This window comes from Furipterus horrens, unplaced genomic scaffold (assembly GCF_987537825.1).
Source record: "Furipterus horrens unplaced genomic scaffold, mFurHor1.1.pri manual_scaffold_6, whole genome shotgun sequence".
NCBI classification, from domain to species: Eukaryota; Metazoa; Chordata; class Mammalia; order Chiroptera; family Furipteridae; genus Furipterus; species Furipterus horrens.
In genome coordinates this window covers 50,969,907-50,985,220 of record NW_028327176.1, presented here as the reverse complement: position 1 = coordinate 50,985,220, position 15,314 = coordinate 50,969,907, and the positions used below count along the sequence as shown (strand labels likewise).

Sequence of the window (15,314 nt, the reverse complement as noted above, 5' to 3'; positions counted from 1 at the left end):
GTTCTTCCTCCCAAGAAATTAAATAAATTGAAACCAAAACCAGTATTTAACTCAACAGATTAGAAACTTAAAAAAATTATTACACCCATTATTGGTACATGTGCGAGAATGCTCACTTTGTTGCTCAGTTGATTGTTACCTTTCTAGCCATATATATGAATTATATATATATATATCAAAAGCCTTAAAACATGCACATGTGCATGTACCCCCCCCCCCCCCCCATCTCACTTGTAACAAGGATACTACTCATAGCAAATCATGGGAGGGAAGTCAATATTCACCAAAGTAAAGAATTAGTTAGTAACCAATTATGGTACAACCAAGTACCTACTAAAAGCTAAGTTTTCAAAGAATATGTAAGAATGTTGAAAAATTGCCCTGGCTGATGTGGTTCAGTGGTCTGAGCCCGGCCTATGAACTGAAAGGTCGCCAGTTTGATTCCAGGTCAGGGCACATGCCTGGGTTGTGGGCCTGGTTCTCAGTTGGGGGCCTGTGAGAGGCAAGCGGTAACGATTATCTCTTGCACATTGATGTTTCTCTCCCTCTTTCCGTCTCTCCCCCTCTCTAAAAGTAAATAAATAAAATCTTTAAAGAATATTCATAGCACATGGAAGAAAAAGGATTAGCAAAAGATAACAGCATATACGTTCTGATCTCATGGATGAGAGTGAAAAATATACACCCACAGGTACCTGGAAAGACATATACTGAAATAGTAACATTACTTCTGGAGGTAGATTATAGGTGATTTTGGCTTTTCTTTTACTATTTGGTTTTTCCCATTTTTAAATAAGCAGGTATTGCTTTTAAAATGGGGGGGGAAGTAATACATGGTATTGAAGAAAAAACCCTCTGAAGATACAAAAATCCAGTTAAATGTTTTCATTCTTCTAATTTTTAAACTACTAAGAATCAGGATATCTAAATATGTGTATTAAAAAGAAAATGTATAGGAAGATACTTTTATATAGTAATAAAAGTTATTAAATGCAAACGGGTAGAAATATTGCTTTATTTGAGAAACTTACATCCAAATTACTCTTATGTATTTTAAAAAGTCCTAATGAGCATCCAAAAAGAAAACATATACAGCTTCCACAGGAATAAGAAAAAAAAATGGGGTTAATGACTGCCCCAAATGGCATTTCCTAAAAGAAAAAAATGTAATTATTTAACCTTTCTTCTTTTGAGGCAGGATAAGTGAACTGGACACATCATAAATAAAATAATCTTACTTTACAAGGAGGAAGGATTGTGATCCTGTTTTGATTCATACGAAATATAAAATCCACTCTTGATCACGATGAGGGGGAAAAAATCATTCTTCAACACTTCAATTCTCATGCAATGAAATCCAAAGGTCTGTTGAATCCACCTTTTCGATTCATGTACTGCCTATGGCAAGAAGAAAAAATTCTAGACTCTTTTTATGCTTCAGAGATTAATCCTATAAATGACCTTTAAGATGGCAAAGTTTAGGATAAGAGGTATTCAAGATTACTTAAAAGTACATTAAGGAAAGAGTACTTCACTTTCAAAATAAGCCAAAGCAGTTTAGATTTCCATAAAATCCAAATAGAAGTATGGAAATATACTTTCAAAACTATTTGGGAAGATCCCACAGACTTTTAAAAAATGAATTAAGAATTCTTATTTATTTCAGATAACACTAAACACTTAGTTTAAGGAAACAGAGCAGAGTTCCAAAATAGGTACCCATCAAGTAACTCTGACTGCATACTGTACTGGTTTTCTCCATAAAACTGTTATTTTAATCTGTGATTTTGTTCTTAATTATCTTAAGCCTTATGATCACATAATTCACAATTTGGTGTCGATCACCTATTCTCCTCTACTTTAACCCTTATAAGTGAGTTGGCAAAAGTACCATTACCAATCACACACATATACAGTAATTCTACAGTTGTTTTTGAAAAGCTGTTCAAGACAATCCTGAATTATAACTTAGTCTGACTTAAAAGAATGCACAAAGTTTGCTACTGCATCTTGTCACGCTGAATTTTAAAAGTATCTGACCTTATAGATTATCTATAAAATGTGAGAAGTGTTAAAATATTCTTTATTTGATATTATACACAAACCACACTAAAATGCCTTTCATTAAGTAAAAGGAAACAGCTTAGATATAGGAAATTTTATTAAATTGGCATAGTTAGGACCGAAAAGATAAAATGGACATTGCCATCTTATTTTCAGCTCTTGCCTTTTAATAGGCTAATGAACACAATTGGAAACACAAACAAATCTTGCTGTTGTAAAAAAGTGAAGGGATTTCCTCAATATTTAAACATGTTAATATAACAAGTTACATTAATCTAAATATAAAACCAATCTCCTACAGGTTTTGAGATGGCATTTTCCATCTCTGTGAGAAGTTGAACAAAGAATCCAGTCCAATCATATTTTTAAAAGGGGAAAATAGTGATAGCACTTAAAACAAAATTACCATTAAAGTTCAAATAGCTGGTCATTGTGGTTAATTTAACCACAAGCCAATCTTATTTAAATCATAACTGCCCAAAAGAAATGTTCTATCAGCCATTTGTGATCTGAATTCTGGTGTATGAGATCAATTTTAAATATGGTACACATGAAAAAATGTCATGGGACATTTGTAATAAATAAGGCAGAGGCAAACTATTACTCGTTAGTAGCTTTTTTGGAGATAAGCTATCAAGTCTTCCCTTTCTGTACTCTTCTTCATGTGAGCGAAGATCATTTTTGTTCCGGGGATATACTTTTTGGGATTCTCTAAATACTCCATCAATGTCACCTCTTCCCAGGCGATGCCTTTGTTCTTGTTGGCATCCGAGTAAGAAAATCCAGGGGCCTGACCCAACTTTCACCCAAAGAGACCATGGAGATTTGGCCTAGTCTTGTGCTTGCTTCCCTTTCCACAGTATGGCACTGGGCACACTTCTGAACAGAAATCTTCTTGCCCTTCTCAGCATCACCCATTTTTAAATCACTCCTTAGTTGTGCACAACACAGAGGTTCCCACTTGCAATTCTGATATTTCTCACCTTTCTTGGGATTTACCACTAACCCAGTGATGTTATCTTTCTTGAGCTAAATTAAAAGACAAATTCAAGTCCTGCACGGTAGCCACCAAAAGCATATATTTGAAAAACAGAATTCAGCGTGCCATATTATGCATTATTTAATGGTATGCAAATTATAAGTCAGACAGTTAGGAAAACCACACTTCAGCATTAATAAACAGCAATACTACTACTACATTAATTATGATAGTTATGATTATACCGCTCTTTTCATAAAACTTCATTTGAAGGTAACTTTACAAAGGAATATCAATGATGATTCTGGTTTTAACATAGCATTCTCAAATCACATTATTCACATTTTAAATTAACTGGAATGCTAGTCTTTTATCAGCAATAAAGGTAGAGGTAATGTTATTTTATTTTTCATTTTTTTATCGTTGTTCTATTACAGTTGTCCTATCTTTCCCCCATTGCTCTCCTCTGACCTGCCCCCCGCCCCACCTCCCACAGTCAATCCCCACCCTGTTGTCCATGACCATGGGTCATTTACATTAGTTCCTTGACTGACACCCCCGCTAACTGCCAAGTCTGTTCCTTGTTTCAATGTGGTAGAGGCAATATTTGAAGCTGTCTTGACTTTTCCATTCATTAGGAATTCATTCAGATTTCAATTATGAATTGGTTTGTCCTGTGGCATTAATAAAATCTCCATACCTAACAGAGGAATATATTTCTAGTTGAAATCCTTACATAATCAATCTAGGTAAGTAATTCAGGAGGGATCTATTTTAAATCTATAATTATAATGAAATTAAAGCCTAAAGCCTTTTTAAAAATGTTTTGAAGAACTACCTATAAAGTCCTAAAACATTAAGCCAACTACCCTTCTCTATAATTATTAGTTCACATGTAAATTGGAAATTAACACACCAGACTGTAAGCAAGAAAAATTAAAACAAGGGACTATATGAAAAATTGCTACATTTCCTACAAACACAATTATTCCATAATAAATTCTTTCCCAAGCACACAATATATCATTGGTTCAAACATAATAATGGATAATAATGGAGGTTATGCATACCTGTATTTCCTCTTCTGAGACACATTTATGGCATAGGCATTTACAGAGCCATCTACCTTTTTTCCCTGGAGAAAAGCAATAAACAAATATAAAAAACAGAAGGATACATGACATCCCTTGATCAAAAGAGCTGGACTCCACAGACATAGTTAAATGGCAAGATGCATCTAAGAATGAGGTAGTCCAATGAGAAAGATTCTTCAGCTCCCAACCAAGTATTACAACTCTGTTCACCTTTCTAGAGTCACATGTAAGCAAATAATATAATATTCAAACCAACATTCATTGTTTATGCATGACTTGTAAGCCATACAGGGAAACAGAGTGGCAAATCCTAACCTTTTTTTGATCAAAGAATTCTTTGAAACCATGTACAAGTTAAGGATATTTTAGCTAGAAAAATTCATATTCTCAAATCACGGCTGGATCAGTCACCATTTACCTAAATCCCACTTATTGCACAGGCCTTGCAATTTGGATTTTTAAATAAAAAATTAGAATACAGAATAACAGATGATATTGTTGAGTGTCACTTATATCTTAGCCTTTTCTCATGTAGCATCTACTCTTTTTCATTAATTCCTTTATGAGTCTTTTGATTCCCCCAAGTTAACTCACTAACTCACCACCTGCCATTCATCATGCCTGAATCACTATCCCAACTCACAACCAATCTTCAACTACCTGGTTCTTATACATAGTTCAAGGCGCAATTCAAATGATCCAGCTGGCAGGAAGTGCCCTCTTCTCTAGCGCCCATAGAATGTTAACCGGGCTTTCCTCACAATACCCTCCATGTTCCAACCTGCATTATTCCTCGCCTATGAGACTGCAAGTTTCTTGATGGAGGGATATGATTGTGAGTCACCTTTGCATTCTCACATCCCAGGCCACTTGCAGGGTGCTCAGAAAATGATTGTTAAATGTGTGAACATCATTGGTTGCTCTCTCTCTCTCTCTCTCTCTCTCTCTCTCTCTCTCACACACACACACACACACACATGCACACACACACATCCTCAACCCCTTCTTTCTCCTATTATTCAAGGGAATGTACACTGTGTAGCATACTTATTAGACATCTGTGTGAGGGCAAAAAAAGGATTTTATTTACTGACCTAAAGGCATGTATAAGTGAGGTAATACTTGAAGTGGAGCTAAAAGAAATATATTTGGTCTTACTTTTCTATTCCTGTTTTCACTACATTTTGGGGAAGGGGAGAATACTGGGTAAATTGTGTGAGGTACAATTTCGACCTCTAAAGAACAGGAGGTAGGCATGAGCTGGAAAGACTGGCTTGGAAAAAAAAAGTAAACAATGCTAACCTTTTTACTAAGTTCAACTGCTAAAGTCTTAATGATTGTTGAAAACTTTGCAGAGCTGTATGTTAATAGCCCTATTTTCATTTACATGATGGGATAAAAAATTATCCATTAATAAATATAACCAAACTTTGAATTTTTCTAAAATGTTAAAATGGAAGGGAAAATAAGTGACTATACTGGCCTATGTAAAGGGCCAATTATAGACCAGTGATGAAATATAACAAGATACACATTACTAAAAAACACAAGTGAGCATATAACTGACAGTCACACAAAGCCAACTGCATATAAACTAAACTAACATCCTTGTAGTTGTCATTAAAAAATACTGACATCATTTGTTCTGATAGTAGTCCATAATTTTTATGGGCTCTATAAACTTTCACCTAATTTTTCCTTTGTAAACAAACATCTTCAGCACAGACTATATTTTAAAGCAAAGTGAGACTTCATCTTCACATCTGAGTCTCAGGAATTTCAAACACTGGGCAATAGTAACCCCATTCCCACAAAAGAAAATAATTTTGATAAGTTCCCTCTCTAGTCTTCTCAAAACAATAAAATTATAGTTGCTTTACTTCAGAGATATTATGCATCCTACATATATATTAATATATCATTTCACTAATAAAATACTCTTTGGAAAACAAATATTCAAGGGAAAAAAAGCTGATACATAAACTGCATTGAATTCCAAAATGGGGTTCACATAACCATTTGTAAGAAAAAGAACTCATTCTTAACTTTCTCATTTCAAAACAGTTATGCCTTAGTTATACATTGTCTTTTTTTGCTAGGGTAGAGTGCAAACGCAGTCCCCTACTCACACAAAGTATGCAGTCAGTTTCCCACATTTGGGGAAATTGCAGGGACCAGCACATCCGGAATGCAATGGATAAGCCTCACCCTGGGAAAACTACCTTCATGATTATGGTATCTCCTCTGCCAGGTAAGTAGGGAGGGAGAAAGAGAGAGAGAGAAACATCAATGTGGGGCTGCCTCTCGCAGGTCCACAACTGGGGACGTGGCTGGCAACCCAGGCATGTGCCCTGACTGGTACTCCGAACAGAGATCTTTCGGTTAGCAAGCCAAGCTCAATCCACTGAGCTACACCAGCCAGGGCTACATTGTCATTTGGAAAAAACATGTTTGCCCTACACAATCACATTGGTTAGACACTCTTACAACATGTGAAATTACGCCACTCCATTCACAACTCAATGGAATACAAAATTAGGGCAAGTGGATTATTTTTCTCTAAAATCTCAATTTCCATTTATAAAACTAGACAGACTTAAAATTCTAGAAAGTTTAAAAAATATATTCTCTCCATGGACACTCTCCATTTGTCAAGTCTTACTAGCTCCCTCCATCCTCCTCCCCTTTCCATTTCCTCTCCAACTCCCCTCTCCCCTATTCTCCCTTTATCCTTATCTCCCTCTCTCCTCTTCCTCCCTGTAACTGACTTCGTCTCTTTCCACAATCCCTCCCTTGTTCCTCCCCCATTTCCTTCTTCTTTCCAGTGTTATGATGGTTAGGCAGCATTCAATCTCCAATCCACCCTCTTCTGAGCTATGAGATAGGGGTGCAGCTACCCAATGTCATCTTTACCTGGAAGCTTAATTTCCTTGTTTCACAGCACTTCCCCTCCCATACCCCATTCCTGGTTAACATACCACCCAGTCTTTCAGCCTGCCACCTCAGAGTCATCACCGACTGCTCACTCCCACTTCCACCACTAACTCTGGCTCCAGAATGGCTGTCAACATTCCAGCCCCGCCTGTCAGCTCAGGCCTTTATCACCTTTCTTGTGCACAGCTCAGGAGTTTTCCCTGCCTCCCATCTGTGCTCCAGTGCTGCCCTGGGTCATCTTTCTAAAATACACATAAAATCCTATCTCTCCTTTTCTTAAAAAACACTGCTTTGTCTCATCAGCACCTAAAGAATCAATTCCAAATGCCTTAGCATGGCTAAGAATAGCAAAAGAGCCCTCTGTGATTTGTTTCCTACCCCCATTTCCAGCCTCACCGTAGTCACTAGCCCATCAGCATCCTTCTACCAGTCACTGGTTTTGCTCCTTCATGCCTACATGGCATTTTCATGAACTCCTCCTACTTCGAATAATCTTCCTCCTCTTCTCTGTACTGGTCCTTGAAGATCTACCTCAAAATCATCCCAGGCAAACATCCCCTGGATTCAATTCACCTCACTGCTTCCTTCTCTGCGCTCTCAATGACCTTCACACATAGTTGTCTTTGAACTGAATAAACTTGTATCAATGGAAGAAATTACACCAGTGATAGTAAAAGAATATGGAAAAATGGGACAGTCATATGAATTAATTCTACTCAGAATGCTTAATGGGCTGCTTATTTTACTCACTTTTGTGGAGTCAAAGGAGGCAAATCCCATTAACTTCATCATTTCTATTTCTTCCTCTGTTTTGCCCTCCAAGTCTTCCTCTGTAAAAGTTAAGTTGTAATTTTTAAAACTCTATCATTTTATATATAAAAGGAAAGGTGGCAACAGATTAATAGTCATTCCACCTTCCCAGCAGAGAACATATAAAACAATTAGCTAAAGACTTGAGTCTAACAAAAAAAAAAAATTCCTTTTCAATTTGGGCAGAATGTAACTTAAGGTGCATAGAAGAGACTGCTTAAAAGGACGTGCTTGAAGCCTTTAGGCAGGACCACCTTTAACATCAGACATGACACGTGTTTTGAAGGTACTTCCAAAATAGAATATGTTCACATTTTTAACTTTCCTTCCTATATGAGGAGCACCACAGATAACCAGGAACTCACTAAAGTACAATTAAAACAAAATCTCAAAACCGTATGCAATAAACACTATAAAAAACTTAATATATTTCAGTGTTCAAAAATTATACTTTTATAATTTTATCACAATGACTGAAGTTATCTAAACAAGGCTGTACTCTTCCTACAGTTATTTATCTAATAACATTACCAGTAATCTGGCGTTCTTTGCTCTTTGTTTCTTTTGCTTCTTTCTTTTCCTCATCTCTTCTTTCTTTCAGTCGAGAAGGGGAAGGAGATGTGGATCTATGTCGCCTTGGGGACCTAATATTTAATAAGTATAGATGTCAGAAACAGAGACATACCCGGCCACTTGTGTCCATCAGCACAAATACACAAGTGCCTGAAAAGGTAAAGGCTGAATAAAAGCCAGGCTCCAGAGAACCAGGGGTCTAGTTCTTACAGAGGAATAAGTTAGAAGGTTCTGCCTAGGCCCTGATTGTTACCTAGGGCAAACAAATATTTTGTAAGGCAGAAAAATGTAACTAAATAGTTTCTAACAATTACACATAAACACACAAAAAGTTGATTTAAACAGCAAATGATGCTTATTAAGAATCAACAGTCCATTCTAAATTTCTTCCAAGATCTCACATTCTTCATTTATACTTGAATAAACCATTAAAATAAAAAGTCAATATAAAACAAAACAAATCCTTATTTCTTATTCTTGCCAAGGATCATGCTAAGTGCTTTTTGCCGTATTTCTCTTTACTCCTAAAGGCATCTCTAGGAGTCGAGACTTACTCACCCCATTTACCAATGGGAATGTTAGCTTTAGAATAAAGTGTGCTTAAGTGTCCCTCATTTCATGATACTGTAAATAACCTTATTTGTGATAAAAAAAAAAAAAAAAAAAAAAGGGGCAACAACTCGTTTCTTTGGGATCTGTGGTAAAACCTCTGGTTATTGCCTACACTCACCTGGAGCGTCTTCTGTGCGGAGATCGAGAGCGGCTCCTTCTCCGATCTCTCTCCCGAGACCGGGACCTTTCTCGGCGCCTGCGTTCCCTCTCCCGGGAGGTTGACCGAGACCGCCTACGCTCTAATCCAAACACAGAATTGTAGAGCCGAAATTACCTCAAATACTTAGAGCTGCGCTGGCCAATACAAATATAATGCAAGCCATATCTAGCAGCCACATTAAAAAAATAAAAAAAACAGGTGAAATTAATTTTAACGTAATGTTATTTAACGAAATATATTTCCAGGCTATTATCATTTCAACACATAATCGATATAAAAGTTATTGAGATTTTTACTTTTTTTTCATAGTAAATTAAGGAAATCTGGTTCTAATAGTTACATAGCACTTGATAATTCTGCTTGAGCACATCTTAAGGGCTCAATAGCCATATGTGGATAGTAGCCTCACTTAACTTTTAAGAACATCAAGTCTTGACTAGTTGAAGGTCGTAAAAACTAACCAGGGGGCACAGCCGAGGGTCTAAGTCAGATCTTCTGCTCGAAGTCCTGAGTCCTTCACATCGCTCTGCTTCATTTATGGCCGTGGGGACCAGAAGACCTTACGACGTGAGCTCCCAGGACGCAATATTCTAAATATCAATTTCCCTATTATAGTAAACTGTGGAGGAATCTAACATCGAGCATTTAAGATCCAGGCTGTACCACATGCTGAGTGTTATGGAGTGTGACAATTCTCCCATCAGTTTTTAAAGCTAGGAAATATTAGCTCCAGTGTCTAATTACGGGAATTCAGTCTCAGAAAGATTGGATGGCTTGCACACATTCACTCAGAAGTTAAATGAGGGAACCGTAGTCTGATTCGCAATTAGCTAGTCACAAGAATAACAAACGTTACTATAGAAGGCTGACAGAGTCAGCGAAACCCCAATTTATTAGGGGGAAAAAAAACTGCTTTAAAACCGGAAAGCCAGGTGTTCGTTGCCCCACCCACCCACTCCCGCACCCCCCGCTCTTCTCAAGAGTAAAGGGCCTGTCTCTCTGCTGCCCTAGTACTTAAAAAAGGGGGTTGCGCCTCCAATCGAGCCCCAGACCCTCCGAATTGCTCTGGACTCACCCCTCCGCGGGGAGCGGCTGCGGCTGCGACCCATTCCGAGAGCTCCTCTACCTCACAACGCCTGGCAAACGACTGTGAGGCAACTTCCGGGAGGGCCGGAACTGCGCTTTCACTGCCGACTAGAAATGTTCGAACGACTCAAAAGGGTTCCTGCTTCTGAAGAAGTGAGGCTGCGCTAAGCCCGCCCATGCTCACATAGCCCACGTTTGAGGTCAGAGCTGCCAGGGAGAACCAAGTTATCTCAGCTCCTCCAGCCCCATTTTTGCCGCGGCTTTTGTGTTCACAGTGGGCCTTGAAGTGTGTTAATTGATGTTACTCTAGAAATCTGGAAAAAACTCGTGTTCCTTCCCCCATTTTTCTTTCTAGTTCTTGTTCACAACGTGCACAAAAAGATTTCTTATCACACTAATTTTAAACAGCATTCGCAAGCAGTCCACACGGGGAAGCATCAGGGTGGGTCAGGAGGCAGAGGGAGCAGGGGAAAGCATGGATAAGAGACTTTATTGTGGTTTATGCAGGAAGGAATGGGAGAGGTAGGGTAAGCAAGTTTATTTAGGATTGGCGAGTCTGAATAATTTCAGCGGATTTAGGGATGTAGCAGCTGTCCAGAGTTGTTTGGTACCTGGAGTTGTTAGGGCAGAGGAATATTGTCTGGCTTGTAAGAGTTTGGTAAAGAAGGTAGTTGGAGGATATAAGTTGCCAATTGAAAGGCACTCTCCCACGGCCCCAGGTGTCAAAACGTAAGAAAATAAAATAAAAGGCATGATTAATACAGTTATTCACACGAACACTTATTACACACCTGTGTACCAGAGGATTAATAGCAGAAAAAGACATGCCTACTCTTGACTGCTGGCCACTGAGGGATACAAACAGGTACACAGTGTGAACGTGCACTGATAGGGGAAGAACATTATGAGGGCACATAAGATGTACCTAACTGGCTTTCAGGGGAAGGGTTGTCAAGAGAAGTTTCCAGAAGGAAATCATGTCCAAACAAGACCTTAAGGATGAATAGAAATTAGTCAGCTGAAATGGGGTGATGTTTGTGTTAAGGAGAGGTGGAAGAGACTGTCAGGCAGAGGGAGGCTGCACATGCAAGGGTGAGGATGGACTATGCAGATAACAAAGTATGGCAGCCACTTAGGGAACGAGGAGTGGGAATGTACAGACAAGGCTGAATAGACTTGTAAACTATGACAGTTACCCTGAGACAAAGGCAATAGGGAGAGAATCCGATTTTAATTTACTAAAAGAATGCTGAGTAATGTAGAGGCTTGACTGGGGGAATATAATAGGAGGCTGGCACAATAACCTAGATTGGAAATTACCGTAGCCTGTACTAAAATGTTCTAAGTAGGTAGAGTGGAAAAGTGCTTAAATTTGTGAAACTAGAAAAACTTGGTGATTTTGGGATGCAGAGGATGAGGGAATTAGATTTAAGGACATTCAGGTTTCTGGTTTGTGAAACTAGGTAGATGATAGCATTATTTGATAAGGCATGTAAGATAAATTCTGGGTAAGAAGATACATTGATTGTTAGGTAGGATAGATAGTAAACGAGGACAGGAAGGAGGAAGGAGGCATGTATCACCCACTAACTCAGCAGTCCTGAGCCTGGTCCAACATTGCCAGGTGTTCCAACATCACAAGAAACACCAAGCTAGCACTGAAGGAAGGGAGTCCTTGAAATCCTGGATGTATTGCTCCCACTACCTGGGAAAGAAAGCGTTTAAAGCTGTTGTATTCATCCCAAGACCTGGAAGGCCGGAGTAGGTCCCATAGCACTCAAAGCAGCCCATAAAACTACTTTGGTTAATTGCCTATTTCTGGTCACTATGTTTTGGGAGGGAGTCCCTAATACTTACAGACAGAGGCCATAAATAACTTTGGGTAACTGCCTCGACTTTACTTAACTACCTCCTGTCATGTATCTGTTTTACAAGATGACCAAATGTGGTCTGGAGCAAGATAAGGATTCAAGCTAACAGACCTCCACACGTACCTAAGATTGGGTAGTCCAGTCCCCCTGGGGGAAGCTGGCACCACCCTTTACCTGTCATTCAATATGTAACTTCTTCACCCTCATTCTTCAAACTATGTAAGTCCTCAGAACAAAGAACCTGGTGCTCTTGCCACCCCTGTTCTTGCCTCCTTTGCCTTTTGCCACCCTTACCTTGCCTTGCCCTAAACCTATGCCTTTCAACCCTCACCTTGGCAAGGCCTGTTCTTTTCCATGAGAACGTATCACGAGTAAACCCCCGCTTGCATATTAGCTAATAAACTCGTTGATTGGTAATTTTTTACTGCCTTGGCAAGAACTGAGTTTCTCTGGTAACAAGATCAAGATGTGATAATTTGAAGTGCCATTTTGAACACCCAAGAGGAGATGCCAATTAGATGTGTATCTGGAACGCAAAAGAGATCTAGGTTGGAACCACAAAAAAAGCAATAAAAATACAGATGTTCATTTGAAGCCCTGAGAGTGCATGAAAGAAAATGGCCTGGAGATACCAGAGGAAGAACCCCAAAGAAGACTAAGGAATGGCCAGAAAAACAGAAGGAAAAGTGGGTGAGTATGAGATCAGAGAAGTTTAACTGAAGATCCCTTTTTTAAAGGAGAACAAAGTGGTTAATTTTAAATGCTCATTAAAAAGAGTGTAAAAACAACAACCCAAACACATGGAACCTACAGGATTTAGCAACAAAGTGTTTGTTGACTCAAAGTTTTAGTTGAGTTGTGAATGGCTTTTGAAGTGAAGATAATTTGGAGAACCCTTTGGAGTTTGATGATGGAGGGAAAAATAGGGTAGTGGGTAGAGGTGAATGTGTGACTGATGGTTTTTCAAAGATGGGAGAAACTTAAGCCCATTTAAATATTGGTGTGAATGAGTCAGTATAGAGAAAGAAAAAAAGTAAAGAAGAGAAGAGGAAAAACCAAAGGATTAAGTTCCATAAAGGGACATCCTGAGATCAACCTTAGCCAGGAAAAGAAATCCAAATGGCTCCTCCCCTTTAAGATATGGGACAGAAATTGGGTTCTGCTAGGGCTTCCTTATTTACTGATCAAGTTGTCTTCTCTCAGGAGATAGATTATGGAGGATGGTATGTCTTTAGCATTGTATCTGAAGAAAATCCTCTATGTTTCCGATACATGGTTTGAAGTTCTCTCATTCTAAAGGCTATTTAGATAGAATTTGAGTGGGGAGGGTGAGGTAAGGTCAACACCTGTGATCACACATGCATATAAACTTTTTTCCCCATTTTTTTTTTTTTCAATAAAGGCAAACTATATTTAACCATCTGTGATTCTCTGCAAATGTACTATCTTTAGCCTTGGTTACTTTTGTTTTACCTTTGCTAGTCCTGTTTCATATAAAGTCACCAGCCTTCACAAAGGTATCCTACTTCATCATTACGTATGGATGCCTGCTGTTGAGTCAGTATTCCCCCTAATTAGATGTGGTCTGACCACTTGTTAACAGTGATCGATGATGTCTGAGATTTTGCTTCTATACCCCCTGTACCCTGGACCTTGGGAAGAATTTCAGACTCTCTGGTTGAAGAGGAAACTGTACTATGCCTTTTGTTTTTTAATGCAATCAAGCAATTAGATCCACATTGCCTGAAATTATGACTCAACATATCATTTTAGGTGATTGATAAGTTATCATTTGCACCCCTGGGTATATTATCTTTTCTGTTCTTTACACAGGTTCATCTTTAGGGGAGTAAAGCTTTTGACATAGTTTCAATACTGACAGTCCAATATTCTACACCAAATCTATTTGATATAGCTTTCTGCAATGATAGAAATATTCAATATCTGCACTGTCGGATATGGTAGCCACTAGTTACATGTGATTACTAAGCACTTTCAATGTACTTATTGTAACTGAGAAGTAAATTTTAAATTAAATTAAATTTAAATTAACTTAAATTTAGATAGCACAATGAATTTTGGAAGCCCTGTTTTTGCATGTGATGTTGAAAATTGTTCATTAACGATGGTAATACTATTCAAAGACTTCAAATTCGATAAAATGTGGGCTGCTAAACTAGTGACTACCACTGTTCCTTTAGTTTTGGCTTGCTGAGGTGCATTCATATCCCTCTTTAATTATTTAGCATGAGACTCTAGAACATTTTCTCTTAAGGAGGACCTATTCTTAACTGACAGCCAAGCTAAAATAATTATTACTAGGTATGATTTTCTAGCCCTAGCAGCTTAATAAAGACTTATTTAGCAAAGGCTATAAGGCAAAAGCTTTCATATAATATAATTTATATGGTATGCCAGCTGATATTCTTTATTGAAAATATTCCTATTGAAAAGTATAAAAAGTATGCAAACCTTAAAATATTTGGTAAGAAAACAAAAGCAGAACTTTGCTATCAATGTGAAGTACTTGCTAACAATTACCAATTTCTCAAATGAGAACACAACCTACTTGTTGCTAAAGAATCATTATTCTGTTTGTGGTTGACACAAGCAATTTGGCCAGGAAAGAACCCATGGACAAGAACCATACATAATTCCAATTTGGTTAGTGTATATAAGTGAAATTAAATAGTTAATTTATTAATATACTCAAATTAATTATCTTCCCTCCCAAGATTTGAAAAAATTCAATTATTAAAATACTTTAAGATTGGTATTTACATGTTTTAATATACAAAGGGTATGGAACCTCTGATGCATCAAGTACAAAAAAACCAAAAGCATCTTATGAAATATAATTTTAGACAAATATAAAAATAAGAAATGTAGCCTCTTGATGCAGCCAAACCATTGTATTAGAAACACTTAAAACTGCAGTTCTGGGGGCAGAGAGGGGGGAGGCATTTAAAAATTTTCCTTTATATTAACCAGGAGAATGAATTTTGAAAGGACAAAAGCAATTTATAAATCTACAGGCATATTACTGGGAAGAAAAACTATCAATAAATTCCAAAAGTTAAATCTAATGGAAAATATGTAACTTGAAAGAAAAAAAATTCTGGTTTCAATTA

The 15,314-nt window shown here is 37.8% G+C and overlaps 1 protein-coding gene, 1 non-coding gene and 1 pseudogene across 3 annotated transcripts; all 3 read right to left on the bottom strand.

The window, feature by feature from the left end:
- Positions 1-994: 994 nt before the first annotated feature.
- Positions 995-10,401, bottom strand: SNRNP27 (small nuclear ribonucleoprotein U4/U6.U5 subunit 27). 2 transcript variants are annotated; one of them, XR_016511732.1, is made up of 7 exons: positions 10,302-10,401; positions 9,185-9,305; positions 8,413-8,525; positions 7,822-7,901; positions 4,114-4,178; positions 1,239-1,398; positions 995-1,151 (listed from the first exon to the last, which is right to left on the bottom strand). XR_016511732.1 is itself a non-coding variant. In XM_090280282.1 (6 exons), the coding sequence occupies exons 1-6, from the start codon at positions 10,333-10,335 to the stop codon at positions 1,344-1,346; spliced, it is 468 nt and encodes a 155-aa protein (XP_090136408.1). In that variant the 5' UTR covers positions 10,336-10,401; the 3' UTR covers positions 995-1,343. The 2 variants fall into 2 exon arrangements, 1 of the variants encoding a protein (XP_090136408.1); XM_090280282.1 differs by having other exon boundaries at positions 995-1,398.
- On the bottom strand, positions 2,144-3,187 carry LOC150006162 (cytochrome c pseudogene; annotated as a pseudogene).
- On the bottom strand, positions 6,234-6,396 carry LOC150006161 (U1 spliceosomal RNA). The gene has a single exon (XR_016512129.1). It is a non-coding gene; the product is annotated as a U1 spliceosomal RNA (small nuclear RNA).
- Positions 10,402-15,314: the final 4,913 nt, after the last annotated feature.

Coding starts and splice junctions, on each gene's coding strand:
- SNRNP27 (XM_090280282.1), bottom strand. CDS start 10,335: ATGGGTCGCAGCCGCAGCCGCTCCCCGCGGAGGG. Junction 4,179..7,821: donor CCTCCTTTGACTCCACAAAA/GTGAGTAAAATA, acceptor GCTTTTCTCCAG/GGAAAAAAGGTAGATGGCTC. Junction 1,399..4,113: donor TCTCAGAAGAGGAAATACAG/GTATGCATAACC, acceptor TTCTTGCCATAG/GCAGTACATGAATCGAAAAG.